General features: G+C 35.7%; 1 protein-coding gene across 1 annotated transcript; it reads left to right on the top strand.

Annotated features, from left to right (window-relative positions):
* The first annotated feature begins 4,600 nt into the window (after positions 1 to 4,600).
* On the top strand, positions 4,601 to 11,305 carry RPT3 (regulatory particle triple-A ATPase 3). The gene is made up of 6 exons (XM_086426975.1): positions 4,601 to 5,202; positions 8,397 to 8,627; positions 8,985 to 9,143; positions 9,380 to 9,532; positions 9,947 to 10,030; positions 10,977 to 11,305. The coding sequence occupies exons 1-6, from the start codon at positions 4,702 to 4,704 to the stop codon at positions 11,109 to 11,111; spliced, it is 1,263 nt and encodes a 420-aa protein (XP_086283101.1). The 5' UTR covers positions 4,601 to 4,701; the 3' UTR covers positions 11,112 to 11,305.
* Positions 11,306 to 13,685: the final 2,380 nt, after the last annotated feature.

Genomic DNA, 13,685 nt, shown 5'->3' with positions numbered 1-13,685 from the left:
CATTAATAATGGAGAATTAAAGACTCCCAATACATATGAGATGCACAAAAAATAATTTGTATAAATATGTCAATACATCAATATCATCTATAAAAGAGGATTCTCAAAAAGAAGCCATTCCTCTAACTCTATTTCTAATGCTTGATCAACTCGAAATCAACTTCAAGATGATTTCAAAAGGTCAATATTGAGATCTAAACGATTGATTTCTAAGCATCAACATTAGCCACATGATCAATATCTTATACTTGCATCGATATGCTTCGGGAGCACCTTAGCAATCAAGAAAAGATGGATATCCATGTAAAATAAAATATTGATCTCACATAATGAATCAATCCTATCTGATTGAGCAGAATTTAACAACAAGAAGTTCAAAAGTTGGAAAGTACTCAAAGTAGGGATTTCCAAATGATTAATCTCTAGGAGACATATGATGAATGTTGACTAAGATGAGTTTTAAAACTATAGATTTTTCTCCCAAGGCTTTCTTATGGTCCCTCATATTGTCAAATTCATAATATTTACTATCGAACTCGACGCTTTTTTACTTATTGTCGAGTTCACATTTTTTTACTTTCAAACTCACCACTCACCACTTTTTACTGTTGAGTTCACCATTTTTTCTGAAGTTTCTAGTCCTGGCTATGATTAAATGGGTACCCAATTGACACCCCTAGTTTGCTGTCATGTTGATAGGGTTATAAAAATCGATCCAAATTAAAAAAAATTGATAAAAAATAATTCTGAAATTATAATCACGTAGACCCTAAAATTGATAAAAAAAATTTTCTGAAATTTCCATGTTTATAGGGTTACAAAAATCAAACAAAAAATCTCGTTTGTTTGTCGACAGAGAAGAGATTAAATAACAAAACTATAATCAACAAAACTATAATCAAGTGACCTTAAAATTTATACAAAAAAAAATCAGAAATTTTCATGTTTATAGGGTTAGAAAAATCGAACCACAAATCCCTTGATTCAGCTGTTTGTCGAGAGAGAAGAGACGATCGAACTCCTTGGTTCACGCAGATGTGTGCGAGGCTCAATAGAGAGAGAGAGAGACTGCTTTGCGACAGCGAGATCTGTGGTTCACGCAGATCTGTGCGAGCTGTGTGAGATGGTCCTCGACAGAGAATAAGTAGAGAGAGACCGTGAGAGAGAGAGAGAGAAGTGTGAGAGAGGGAGAGGTGAGATCGAGTGGTGTGCGACAGAGAGAGAGGTAAGACCGTGTGCGAGCTGTTTGAGATGGTCCTCGACAGAGAAGAGAAGAAACTAAAACAGAGAGAGAGAGAGACTGTGAGATCGAGAGAAGTGTGCGAGAGAGAGAGAGAGGTGAGATCGAGAGAAGTGTTCGAGAGAGAGAGCTGAGATCGACAGGTTCAGTCGATTGAGGGTTATGTCGAAGTGAATAGAGAGAAGGGGCAGGGGTAAAAATGTATTTACACACGAACCGTTTATTCGGTAAATCAGTCGCCCGCAAACGCGAATAAAAAAGCGGCTATATTCCGCTTCTCAAATTTGCGTTTCCAAACGCAATTTCACACCGCAAATTCTTAACGCTGTTTTTACCAAACGGTAATTAGACAACGAACCTCAGTTTTTCACCGCAAACGCACGAAACTCCGCGTTTTGAAACGGTAACAAACACCACCTAAAAAATCTCGAGATTCTCAACACTGATTAAAGATCAAGAGATTTGGGATGAGTCCTTCAGGGCTGAGGGTACTATACTTGATATTTTCATAAATGAGTCGATTCAGTCACACTGTAATATGAGAAGGACAACCTCCCTAGAGTGAACACAGTTGGATAATCCTCGAGATATCGACTGAATTATACTAAATTATTGCAAGCACTGGGTCGCACATCTTCCTTAATATATGTATTTTGATCTTTCGTATATTTATCAATTGTATTTTTTTTTAAATCTCTTAAGGTACAAGTCAAGCCCTCATTGGAGAGGCATTATTTTGCTTGACTTATTATCATTTTTCCACTTTGGGTCAAGGGATAAAAGAAAAAAGATAATAAAATATTATTAGAAAAAAGATAAAAAAAAAAATGAATAGTAGTGATAATTTGACCACCCCTCTGACATACGCCCACACCACTGAATCGTAGATCATTTGCCACGGGATACATAAGAAAACAGATTTATGATTTTATGTATGTCGATGAAATAATATATAGTTATATGATGGCACGTAGGGACGTTAGAAAACTCATTATTCAAAAAGAAAAGATAATTAAATTAAAGAGATATTATTTAAAAAATAAGAGGATGAAAGAAAAGATACAAAAGTTGAAGGGAGTGAAGAGGAAAAATATTGCGACACGTATCCCCTCCCCCCCAAAGTAGGCTCCACTATTATGTTTTATTATTATTATTATATATATATGGGAAATGTTCAGCACCTAACCATTTGCCCAACATGTTTTGTCCTACATGAGTTAAAAGTTTTGGAATGGGTTGATTTTTGGTGAGGATGATCTCTTCCAAAACTTTTAATCCATGTAGTACAAAACATGTTGGGCAAATGGTTGGATGCCGAACGGGACCCTATATATATCGTGGTCGTGAAGGATAATTACTTAAAGGACCCTAATGGGTGGATTTTTTTTTTCTATTAGTCTCGAAGTTTTAGGTTTTTTCTTTATAGTTTGTTTAGGTATCGTTTGTTAGACTAGAAAAAAAAATGTGTTGAAAAACGTTAAGCGCTGAAACTTATAAGCTTTTAATTGAAGTGCTAAAAAAGTTGTTTGTTAACCTGTCGGAATAGTGCAAAATTCAAGAAAATTAAGCACTGAATTCACAAAAATTTGTTTATTACATATTGTTGAAACTATTAAACTGTCTATTTTCCCCTTTCAGTTACATTATGCACGGTTTGCATGTTTCAAATGCCTATTTTTTAACCAGACACAACAAAACATATTATTTCTTACAAAATATATAATTAAAATAAAATACATGGACAAGTCATTGCATCCAAATTTATAAATAATAAATAATATAATTGTTAAATCATCTTTTTTTCTTTCTTTCAAATCCTTGCATAGGTTTATAGTTTTGTTTCAAAGTTCACGAATCTCTTTTTTTTAACTTCATTTTTTTTTTCTTCTTCTTCCACATCTGTTAATGTAGTAGTATTCAACTCCTCGTATCATATGAATAAGACGCAATAATTTTATCCTGGTTGAAAGAAGATTCACATAAAAGGATATAAATTAATCCTTAAGATATAACCAATATGCAATACCAGAAATTTAAATGGCATCTAACCATTAAATTTCCAAAGGTACTTTTTTCAAGAAAATATAGTTGTAGAAGATATTGGTTCTTGAACATGAAAAAAAAGAAGAGAATTTGATCTTTATCGTCATTCTAGGGCCTCAAAAGGCTTAAAAAATATGAGATATTTAGCACAAAAATTGTTCCGACCTTTTCAACAACCTATACGAGTGATAGGCATCGAATAATAAGTGGGCTGATCAAAATGTGCCGTTCATCGTTGCTTCAATAATTAAATGGCCTGACCAAAGTGTCCAATCAACAAACAAATGATGATGACAAAAACATTACTACCATAATGTTTATGCATTAACAAATGCTCAACAAAAAACATGATTGGTATCAAGATGAATTTCATTAAGTAAAAACAGAACAAAAGCAAATGACTTTATAAAATACATGGAAATATCAACTAAAAACTTGAGATAACGACTTATTTAGATGATTTAAATCCAAAAGAAATATTCTTGATCAATTTTCATAAAAAAGTAAGAAAAGAATGAAAACTTAAGAATCGAAACCACCTACTTGACTTGATTTTCTGACAAAGTCAACAACAAGTAAGCCGTTTGACCAACAAAGGTAACGTAACCGACTATAGAATCAATCTTTGTCAACGCGGCAAGGACTATAGACGCGAATCTATGGTTTTCTATGTTTCAACGGATACCAATTGCTTGGATGCGTTTGAAAGCCTCGAGATGAATTGACTCTTGCAGATAAAATCTAATTTTTTTAAACTGAATTGAGATGCCAACAATCTAATTTTTTGAGATGAAAACGATGAATTTGAATTGTTTGAGCATACAATCATGAGAAATGTGGGAAATGAGGTCTAAGGATTGTTAAGAAAAGAAAAGTTATCTAAATGGGCTATTAAGAGACCGTCTAAAACTTATGGACTATTTAGAAAAAAAGTTCCTTGGCTAGGGTCTTTTAAGTAATTTCCCTTTATTCTATGGCCTTTAGACTTTCTAATAAAAAATCAATCGGACTGGTGATTTTAGCAATTGGATTTGAATTTTTTTATCATCGGCTTCATTAGCAGCTTGGAACTGCTTCAATCGAATTACGTGGCATTCTTTAGTTGGTAAACGATCGAATTTTGCTGAACCAGGTAATAGTGGAGTAATTCTTATTGTCTGATAGGCGATTATAGTCGTCTATAAATGGAGCTAAAACGTAAGATACGTGGCGTTTTTTAATTGGTATACGATCAATTTTTGCTGGTCCGGGCTGTAGAGGAGTAACCCATTGGCGATTATAGCCGACTATAAGCCTTTCCTTATAAATGTGAACCCAACCATAGCCAGGCTTCCGTAGAAGGTTTCTTGAGTCCCACTCTACTCTCTCTCTCTGCGGTTGAGGTTTGGGGGAGAAAAAACCTAAACAGATCGATAAAGATGGCTGCATCAGCCATGGTTCTGGATCCAAAACCCTCGGCTGAACCACCGCCTTCGTATCCCTCATCGAGATCTGATCCACACAGCTTTTCCGATCTGTCTTCACCGTCCGATGATGATGATATGTACGGACGCTACAAATCTCTGCAACGCCAGCTTGAATTCATCGATATTCAGGAGGAGTACGTTAAGGATGAGCAGAAGAATCTGAAGCGAGAGCTCCTTCGAGCCCAGGAGGAGGTGAAGAGGATCCAATCGGTTCCGCTTGTAATTGGACAGTTTATGGAGATGGTTGATCAGAATAACGGCATTGTTGGATCGACAACGGGATCGAATTACTATGTGAGGATTCTCAGTACTATTAATAGGGAGCTGTTGAAGCCTTCGGCATCTGTGGCTTTGCATCGGCATTCGAATGCTCTTGTAGATGTTTTGCCTCCTGAGGCGGATTCAAGTATTTCGCTTTTGAGCCAATCAGAGAAGCCAGATGTTACCTACAATGTAAGTCTTTTACGCAAAATTAGGGTTTGTAATTAGGCTATTTTATTGTTTTCTGTGCTGTGACAATTGGAGTTGATTAGCGTTTGTATATTCCATTTTTGTTTGATTAGGGTTTATGTTGCATGAGCTATAAGGGTAAGTTTGTCTCCAAATTTAAGGCATAATTAGGGTTTATTTCTGTTGGAGTAGATGCTGCCTTTTTGGTAATTAGGGTTTGTGTTCCTCGTCTTCAAAATCGATTACCGAAGATTCTAACAGGGATAAGTTTTCAAAGGATATTACTCGTCTCATTGAAGCTCTTGGAGTGCCATCTAAAAAAAGATCATAAGTTGAGAATGAAGTCACCCAATTAATTCCTAATATTGACGCCACTTATGTAAAAGCTACAATAAAAAACTGAGGCGAGGTTCCCTTTCACTGCTTCCATTGTCTTGGGGACCAGAGTTCCGTCTAAAGTGGCATTCTTCCCTTGTTCTTTAGCTTTAGACAAATTTCTCATTGTCGATCACTTCATAACAAGGGGTACCTCCATTGTTAACTTGACTCTATCTATGAGCATCGAATGGGCGTTTCCCAATTCGGTTATGTTGTGATTTTAGGTTGGGCCTCATGGCCTATTAGATTATGTGTCGTCGAAGATAAGGAGTCTCATGTTAATGAAATGATGAATGTGCCACCCTAGTGAGGTGATACAACCTGTGTGCGTTAGTACCACAGACCTGGGATTGAAACCTTACCTTCACACTTGAAATCTATCGAAGAAAATTTGACTAAGTTATGATTAGTTTTATGAGTTTGTTGTACTTCTGGTATAAGCACTCCTTAAGGAGTTTAGTGAGATTTTTTTTTTGCCTAATATTTCTTTCCTTTGTGAGGAGGATGAGGGATTCTGTGATTCATATTCTCCTCTGGTGTGGGTTGCTTGGGATATTTAGGCTCATTTTTTGGTCCAGGTTGCATGTTTTGAGTTGTTCTCTATTTCTTTGTGCTCCTTCTTTGAGAGTTGGATGTCTTAGGGGTTTGACTTTTCAGCTTCAAAGAGGATTCTGTGGAGCATAACTTCTTTTGTTTGTGTTGGGGGATTTGGAAAGAGAGGAATAGTTGGGCTTTTAAGGGCAAGGAACATTCAATGTAAGAAATTATTATGCCGTGCCTAAGTTTTCGTTTTATTGGTGTGAACTCTTTGATGAGTACAAAGCTCTTTTTTAGGACTTTTTAGTTAGAAGGAAGTGGGTTTGTTATATCTTTTCTGAGTATTTATGTTCTGTGTTGATTTGTGGCTTTGCATCTTTGAATTCTTCTATTGTCACCTTGACCAGTTTTCTCTTTAGTACATTTGTACTTATGGGAAAAAATATCCCTTATAAATACTAACACCCCTCAAGTAAAGAGTTTGATATCATTTTTGAATCCCTAATGCAGAAAAGTAGCTATAATCGATAGCTTATGGACTTTTGACACTTATTATATATGTACAAGATTTAAGTGCAATACTTTTTTTGTAAACCATTATTTTCCTAGATTTGAATGCCAATTTTATTGGATGGATTTACTCCTCACATAAATTCCAATTGGAAAGTCTGCCAAGTTTTGCAGTTATTTTTTATCTTTTTTGAATCCTAAGTCTAACTCTGATATTTTTTTTTTTATAAGTTTAACTTTATTAAAAAGTGGACAAGAAGTCCTCAAGGAAACAATAGAATGGAAAAAAGATAAAAGAAAAAAGAAAGAACAAAGCAATCATTCCCTAATTTCATTTTCCCACATAAATAGAAGATCTTCAAAAAAGAAACCCCTAAACTCCTTAAATTGCTTGCACCAAAAGAACAACAAACTAGGAATACTAAAAATAATATCTTGTGTGGTGCTTTCCTTCCTCTCAAACATTCGTAAGTTCCTCTCTTTCCACAAGCCCCAACAAATTTACAAAGGGAATGAACTTCCACTTGCCAGAAAAAGAATGGACTTTCCAACTAAAAAGATGGACAACTGAACTCGAAAGACGCCACGAAGCCTCATCAAAGAAAGAAAGAAAGACCAAATGCCGTAGGCTACATCACAATGAATAATATTTTGATTCACCAACTCCCTCACTGGACTTGTACAAGCAACATAAATCGATCAAGGTGAGGTCCAAATTACGTCTAAGAGAATTAATCATTGGCAACTTATTCAAGGCTGCCAACCACATTAAAAACTTTAGAAGAAACATTGGCTTTCCAAATCAAGGAATAAGAAAAACAAACCTTGGTATTATCTTCAAGAAACGAGTAAAGAGATCTAACCGAGAATCGACCATCACCATTACCTTTCCAAATCCGACGATTCGCTCTATCCAATGAAGGACCCGAGGCGGCTAATAAATTTGAGATAGAGATAGTGTCCTGAATCTCCCAATCTTTCAGTCTTCTTCTGAACTCAAGATCCCAAGACTAACCCCTCTCGTTCGGAATAAAAAAGGTAGAGACAAACATTCTTTTCCTTAAGAAAGTGCGTACAACCCAGGAAACAAAAATTGTAAAGGGGTATCACTACACCACCTATCCCCCCAGAAGCAAATACGATCCCCCTTACCCACTTCAAATCTAATATGGTCCCCCAAAACCTCACCCAAGGTAGAAATGCCTCTCCACACACCACAACCAAATAGTAATCCACTAGGCCGGGTTTCCCAACCGAGAGAATCTTTCCCAAACTTAGTAGCCATTATTTTCCTCCAAAGTTCCTCCCTGTCGTTACCAAACCTCCACAGCCAATTGCCCAATAACACTTTGTTGACATACCTAAATCTCCTAATTCCAAGACTACCTAGTTTCCTAGGCTGACACACTAACTTCCAATTCACCAAATGAAACTTGTGGTTACCACTCCCATCATTCCATAAAAACTCTTAATAAAAATTATAACAAAATAGTAACAGTGCCATTTAATGATCTTTGACAACACAAAAGAAATTCAAAAGAAAAGAAAATAGAAGTGCTGTTGGGTTGACAAATCTGTATAGTTCCATTTTTTTTTATTAAAAATAAAGTTGAATTGGTCGTGTTACAGGTTCGATAAACAAGATTATGTATCTTTATGCTACATGTAGTCATTTGAAGTATGAGGGAATTTTATTTATGACAACTGGTTGGCCTTCTTATCAGGTTTAAGATTTCATGTTATTCACTCCATCTATTTCTCTGGCTGAGCAGGATATTGGTGGCTGTGACATTCAAAAGCAAGAAATTCGTGAAGCTGTTGAGCTACCGTTGACTCATCATGAGCTGTACAAACAGATTGGTATAGATCCTCCTAGGGGTGTGTTGCTCTATGGCCCCCCTGGCACAGGTAAGACCATGCTTGCCAAGGCTGTGGCCAACCATACGACCGCAGCCTTCATTCGAGTGGTTGGTTCAGAATTTGTTCAGAAGTATCTGGGTGAGGTAGATTACATTTTTTCCTTCTCTATAATGTTTGGTATCTATTTGGCATTCTTTTTATGGGTACGCACGTGAGTTTTTAGTTTATTAAGATTTAATCTTCTGGATGCAATCGTTACTTGTGGGAGTCGCTTGGCCATTCTCTCTGATTCTAATATCTTAATGGACATTTGGTGGAAGTTCTAGTAGAACATTGGGGCAATATTTAATATTTCCATTTATGGGTATGCGTAGTCTGAACTGCAGGACAGCGTAATCAGAAAAGAGAATAAGTTCATTTTGGTGGTTTAGTTTTTATTCTCACTCTCCATATGTTATCTGAACCATTCTGGAATGGTAATATTATGTTCTTCTTTTCAGGGTCCAAGAATGGTCCGTGATGTCTTCCGCCTTGCAAAAGAGAATGCTCCTGCAATTATATTTATTGATGAGGTAGATGCTATTGCTACTGCCCGTTTTGATGCTCAAACTGGAGCTGACAGAGAAGTTCAACGAATCCTCATGGAACTCCTGAATCAGGTAGGACTCAAAAGAAATACACTTAAAAAGGAGAGTGAGTATATAAATTCAAGGCTTAAACTTACTTTGGGTAACCTTTCTGGCATCCTTTTTCACATACACACACCAAAAAAAAAAAAAGAGAGCCAATTTGGCAAACATGGACCGGCTCACCTGCATGCGTCCTGTCCTGCACATTCTTGCTTGATTATGCTGTATACTTAAATTCTGAGTTCCCTCTCTGAATGCTTTTACAGATGGATGGGTTCGACCAAACAGTGAATGTGAAGGTGATCATGGCAACTAACCGGGCAGACACTTTGGACCCTGCACTTCTAAGGCCCGGTAGGCTTGACCGGAAAATAGAATTCCCTTTACCTGATAGACGACAGAAGCGACTTGTCTTTCAGGTGAGACTTGTGGCTAGTGCCCCCCACATTTCTGGGAGAGGATTACATAACTTGGTCCATAAAACTTCATCGTATATCTTGTAGTGCTATTATCCCCTTGAATCATGTGGGTTTAATCTTGTGGGGTCTGTTAGACATGATCTACATTCTATTGGTGCTACGCATTTTTCAATCATATCTAAACGGATAACCAAGAAACATATCTGTTAGTGAACAATTCGTCTTGAACCATAACCTTTTTAATTTTGTTTCACTCTTCCCTTTCCATTAGTGGTGACTGGTTAACCTGGAGTGTATGTTAACATTATCTTACTGAACTTGATACTCTTCCCTCTTTTATATTGGTTTTGGTTGACTTGCTGCAACTTTATTGCAAAGTTGATTGCCACTTATGCTTTGGGTTGTCTTGAACAGGTCTGCACCGCTAAGATGAACTTGAGTGATGAGGTTGACTTGGAAGACTACGTCTCTCGACCTGATAAAATTAGTGCTGCTGAGGTTAGTTGATTTTGTGTTTTATGCCTGCTACTTCTAGAAGTGTTACATTGTGATAGGTAAATTTATTGTATATTAGAGAAAGGAATGGAAAGAGCCTCACAATACATGAAGGAAAGGAAAATTAGAACAGAACTAGCGAGGAAAGGCTATCAAAAGCATTACCTACACACAAAATCGAAGAATTGAAGAAAAATATAGTCATAAAGGTTAATTGAGTTGAACCTATTCCAAACTAAAAACACAACCCTCAAAATTCAAAGCCTTGAATTCTAAAAGTATCGGTGACCGTAATAGATTGGGCATTGGAATGCCCATCAATTTAACTTATTCAAGCCTTCAGCATTTTCTTTGAAGCTTCTTCGCTTTCACAATTTTATGGTGGTTATGTTTTTCTCAAATGTTTAGTATCATAGTCTTCAGTGACATCTAGCTTTAAAGCCTTCATTTAGGAAATTATTCATCAGCCATGAATCTATCTTCGATGACGAGCCTTTCACCCTATTGAAAGGGATATGACCAACCATGGTGATACTTTCTAGAACCCCAAGATGGTTTAAGCTGATCGCTTCCTGTAATGATAGGGAAAGTAACCAATTCATTTGTTGAATTTGATGTCAGATTGTGGTAAAAAATTCGAATAATTTCCATTTGTCAATTTAGCATATTTCACTTTCTCTCTTCTCATAGTGATAAGAGATTTTCCTCCAGGAACAATGAATCAAGGTTGATACTTTTTATTTTTATTTTTATGGGTGATGGTTTATTACGTTTTTTTTTTTTTTTTTGGGAAATAAATGTTACACGTATGGACCTTAATTGGATTTGGTTTTGATGGATGCTCATGTTTATCGCCCTTTTGACTTTTTGCAAGTACATTTCCCCAATAAAAGTTTTGAGTTTGGTGAGCTTCTATCTGACAATGGTTTTTAATTTTTCAACCACACAGATCTCGGCAATATGTCAAGAAGCAGGAATGCATGCTGTCCGCAAGAATCGCTACGTCATTCTTCCGAAGGACTTTGAGAAAGGCTACAGGACAAATGTGAAAAAGCCAGATACTGATTTTGATTTCTACAAGTGAAGTGAAGCTGTCAGAAAATACTCTGCTTCAAACAAAAGACAGTGGATTTTATGCCATTTTCAATGGTTCAGGGACAAACAAAAAAAGAAAAAGAAAAGACAGTAGGGATATTTATTTTCTTTGAGCTTAAATTTTTATTTTTAATTTTATGTAATGAACCTAGACTTGAGCTGAAAATGGGACACGTTGGACTATTTCTGTTTGCTTGAGAAAAACCGAGGGAGGGTCCACGATTGCACATGGTAAATTCGGAGGCCTGAAAAGTGCAATTTTCTGGGGGTGTGGACGTGGTTGCTTATTTTGTTGGATTTCATTTTTCTGCCCAATGCAGTTTTCCATTTCCTCACTCTTACAACGTGGAAAAAATGATTTTCCAACCTTTTTATGGAACTGATTTTTGTATGTTCTTGTTTTTAAGGATTTCTTATCTGCCAACAGTCCTTGAACGTTTGCACCTTCGAAAGGAGGGGGAGAGAATATCTTCGCCTCTAACTTCATATTGGAAATTTACAAAATAATAGGTGTGAAAGGTTTAGTTAATTTGATTGTTTTTATTTCTTGAAGAAGGAAACCCTAAAATCAAATTCTGATGGAAAATGATATTCCATATTTTTGTTCACTACTTTTTTTTTTCTTAAATAAAATTTGAGAAGTAATGCTTTATTTGGATTGAGAGAAATGAAGAGAAAAGAAGCTCATTAAAAGAAAATAAATAAAAGAAGAAAAGCTTCTTTCTATCTTGTTTGGTTTGATAAAATATAATGGTAAATTTTAGTGCTCTTATTAGTCGTGAGCACATCTCTCATCATCTCTCCAATTTGGAGAAGAGAGGAAAAACTGACCCCACTCCTTTTCCTCTCCATTATTTTCATTTTTATCCTCACTTAATAATCCAAATAAGAGAAATGGAGGGAAACTGACATTTTTTTGTTCTCTTCTCTCATTTTGCTTAATCTAGACATATCGTAATTGAAGGTTTTTCAAGCTTAATATACATTTAACCTTGAAACTTCTACAGGTTGTTAGCCCAAGTGTATAATCCAGATCTCTGGAGTTAATATTTGGTGGTCACAGATCGCAAAGTTAAAAGTCCTGTTTCGAAAGCCTTATTCAGGGAGGAGGGAACAATTGGTGGGCGCAAGCTAGCCCAGTACCCGTCTTAACCGGAAAAAAAAATCTCTGGAGTGGCACTAGTTTAAAACTCGTCTAATTGATTAGAAATTCTGCTAGGTCAATACAATTTGATTAGGTTTTGAATCCATAATTACGTTTAATAATTTTGCAAAAAGGAAAAAAAAAAAAGAAATGAATATTTCTGATTTATCTGCTGCGATCAGCGATATTTATATAAAAATAAATATCTATAGCAGCCGTCCGTATAATAAATAAACATTTTCGTTTTTAAAAGCTACGTGCTGCGATCAGCGTTATTTGTATAAAAATAAATATCTACCGTGGCGGACTAGTCCACCGGTATAAAAAATGAATATTGTCGTTTAAAAAAAAAGTTACTTGTAATATTTATTTTTTATATAAATATCGCTGATAGCCGCAGATAAATCCTACAATAAATGAAAGGATTTTTAAAATGTACTTTTATCAGTGGATTTATCCGCTGCTATAGATATTTTTTTTTATATAAATAACGCTGATCGCAGCAGATAAATCGGCCGTTGTAAGCAATTGCATGGTTTTAAAAAGGCAGTTTTAGTGATAGATTTATCCACTGCTACAAGCGTTATTTATATTTAAAAAAAAGAAATTTTAGTCTTTGGTTCTTGTAAAATTGGCGAAATTAGTGATAGCCGCCACAAAATGCAAGATGAGGTCTACCTTCTTTACTTTCGTTTGACGGTCAAACCGTTAACAGAACATGTTTCTGTTAACAAAGACCGTAAAATGATTAAAATAACCTTATGCACATGACTTTACGAAGCTACCATCGAATTAAAATAAAGACAATTGTTTTTTTTCTCTTTGATTTGGATCTAAACCCAATCTACAGACTTCGTGAGTAAGAACCTTAACAAAATCTCATCTTCTTCAACTATTCTCGGTCTTCCAACTCTATGAGTTTGAACCCTCTTCGATTTCTATTAGTGGTAATAATCTTCATCGTCTAAACTCCCATCGTCCTCAATCACCGATCGATTCAAATTCAAATAGGTGTAATCTCATCCCAATCTCCTCATCTTCAACCTCATTAATTTTCTGATCTCTTAGATTTATAAATGGTGAGAACCCTAATCATTCTCAACCCTCATTGATTTACAAACTTGGATTCTTCTTCAATTTGAACCCAACTTCTTGTGTTTCCACCTCAATCACTGACTTGGACCATTTTCACCTTAATCACTGATCTGGAGCATCTTTTCTCATGTATAGATTATTTCAGAACCCTAACTTTACTTGATATTCTTAGGTGATTTACGTTAGGTTTTAGATAGGGTATTTACTTATTTATGTTAGGTTTAAAATAGGATATTTTTTTATTTTTATTAGCTCTGTCTTCCATTGTTACATGTTTACCTAGTTAGATTAAATTCATTTTTATTGTTTAAAATAGGGTATTTA

The sequence above is a fragment of the Akebia trifoliata genome, chromosome 15 (genome assembly GCF_017979445.1).
Source record: "Akebia trifoliata isolate Shusen 1 chromosome 15, ASM1797944v1, whole genome shotgun sequence".
NCBI classification, from domain to species: domain Eukaryota; kingdom Viridiplantae; phylum Streptophyta; class Magnoliopsida; order Ranunculales; family Lardizabalaceae; genus Akebia; species Akebia trifoliata.
Note: the sequence above shows the minus strand (reverse complement) of the source record. Positions and strands in the feature narration are given on the sequence as shown.

Coding starts and splice junctions, on each gene's coding strand:
- RPT3 (XM_086426975.1), top strand. CDS start 4,702: ATGGCTGCATCAGCCATGGTTCTGGATCCAAAACCCTCGGCTGAACCA. Junction 5,203..8,396: donor AGCCAGATGTTACCTACAAT/GTAAGTCTTTTA, acceptor CTGGCTGAGCAG/GATATTGGTGGCTGTGACAT. Junction 9,144..9,379: donor TCATGGAACTCCTGAATCAG/GTAGGACTCAAA, acceptor ATGCTTTTACAG/ATGGATGGGTTCGACCAAAC.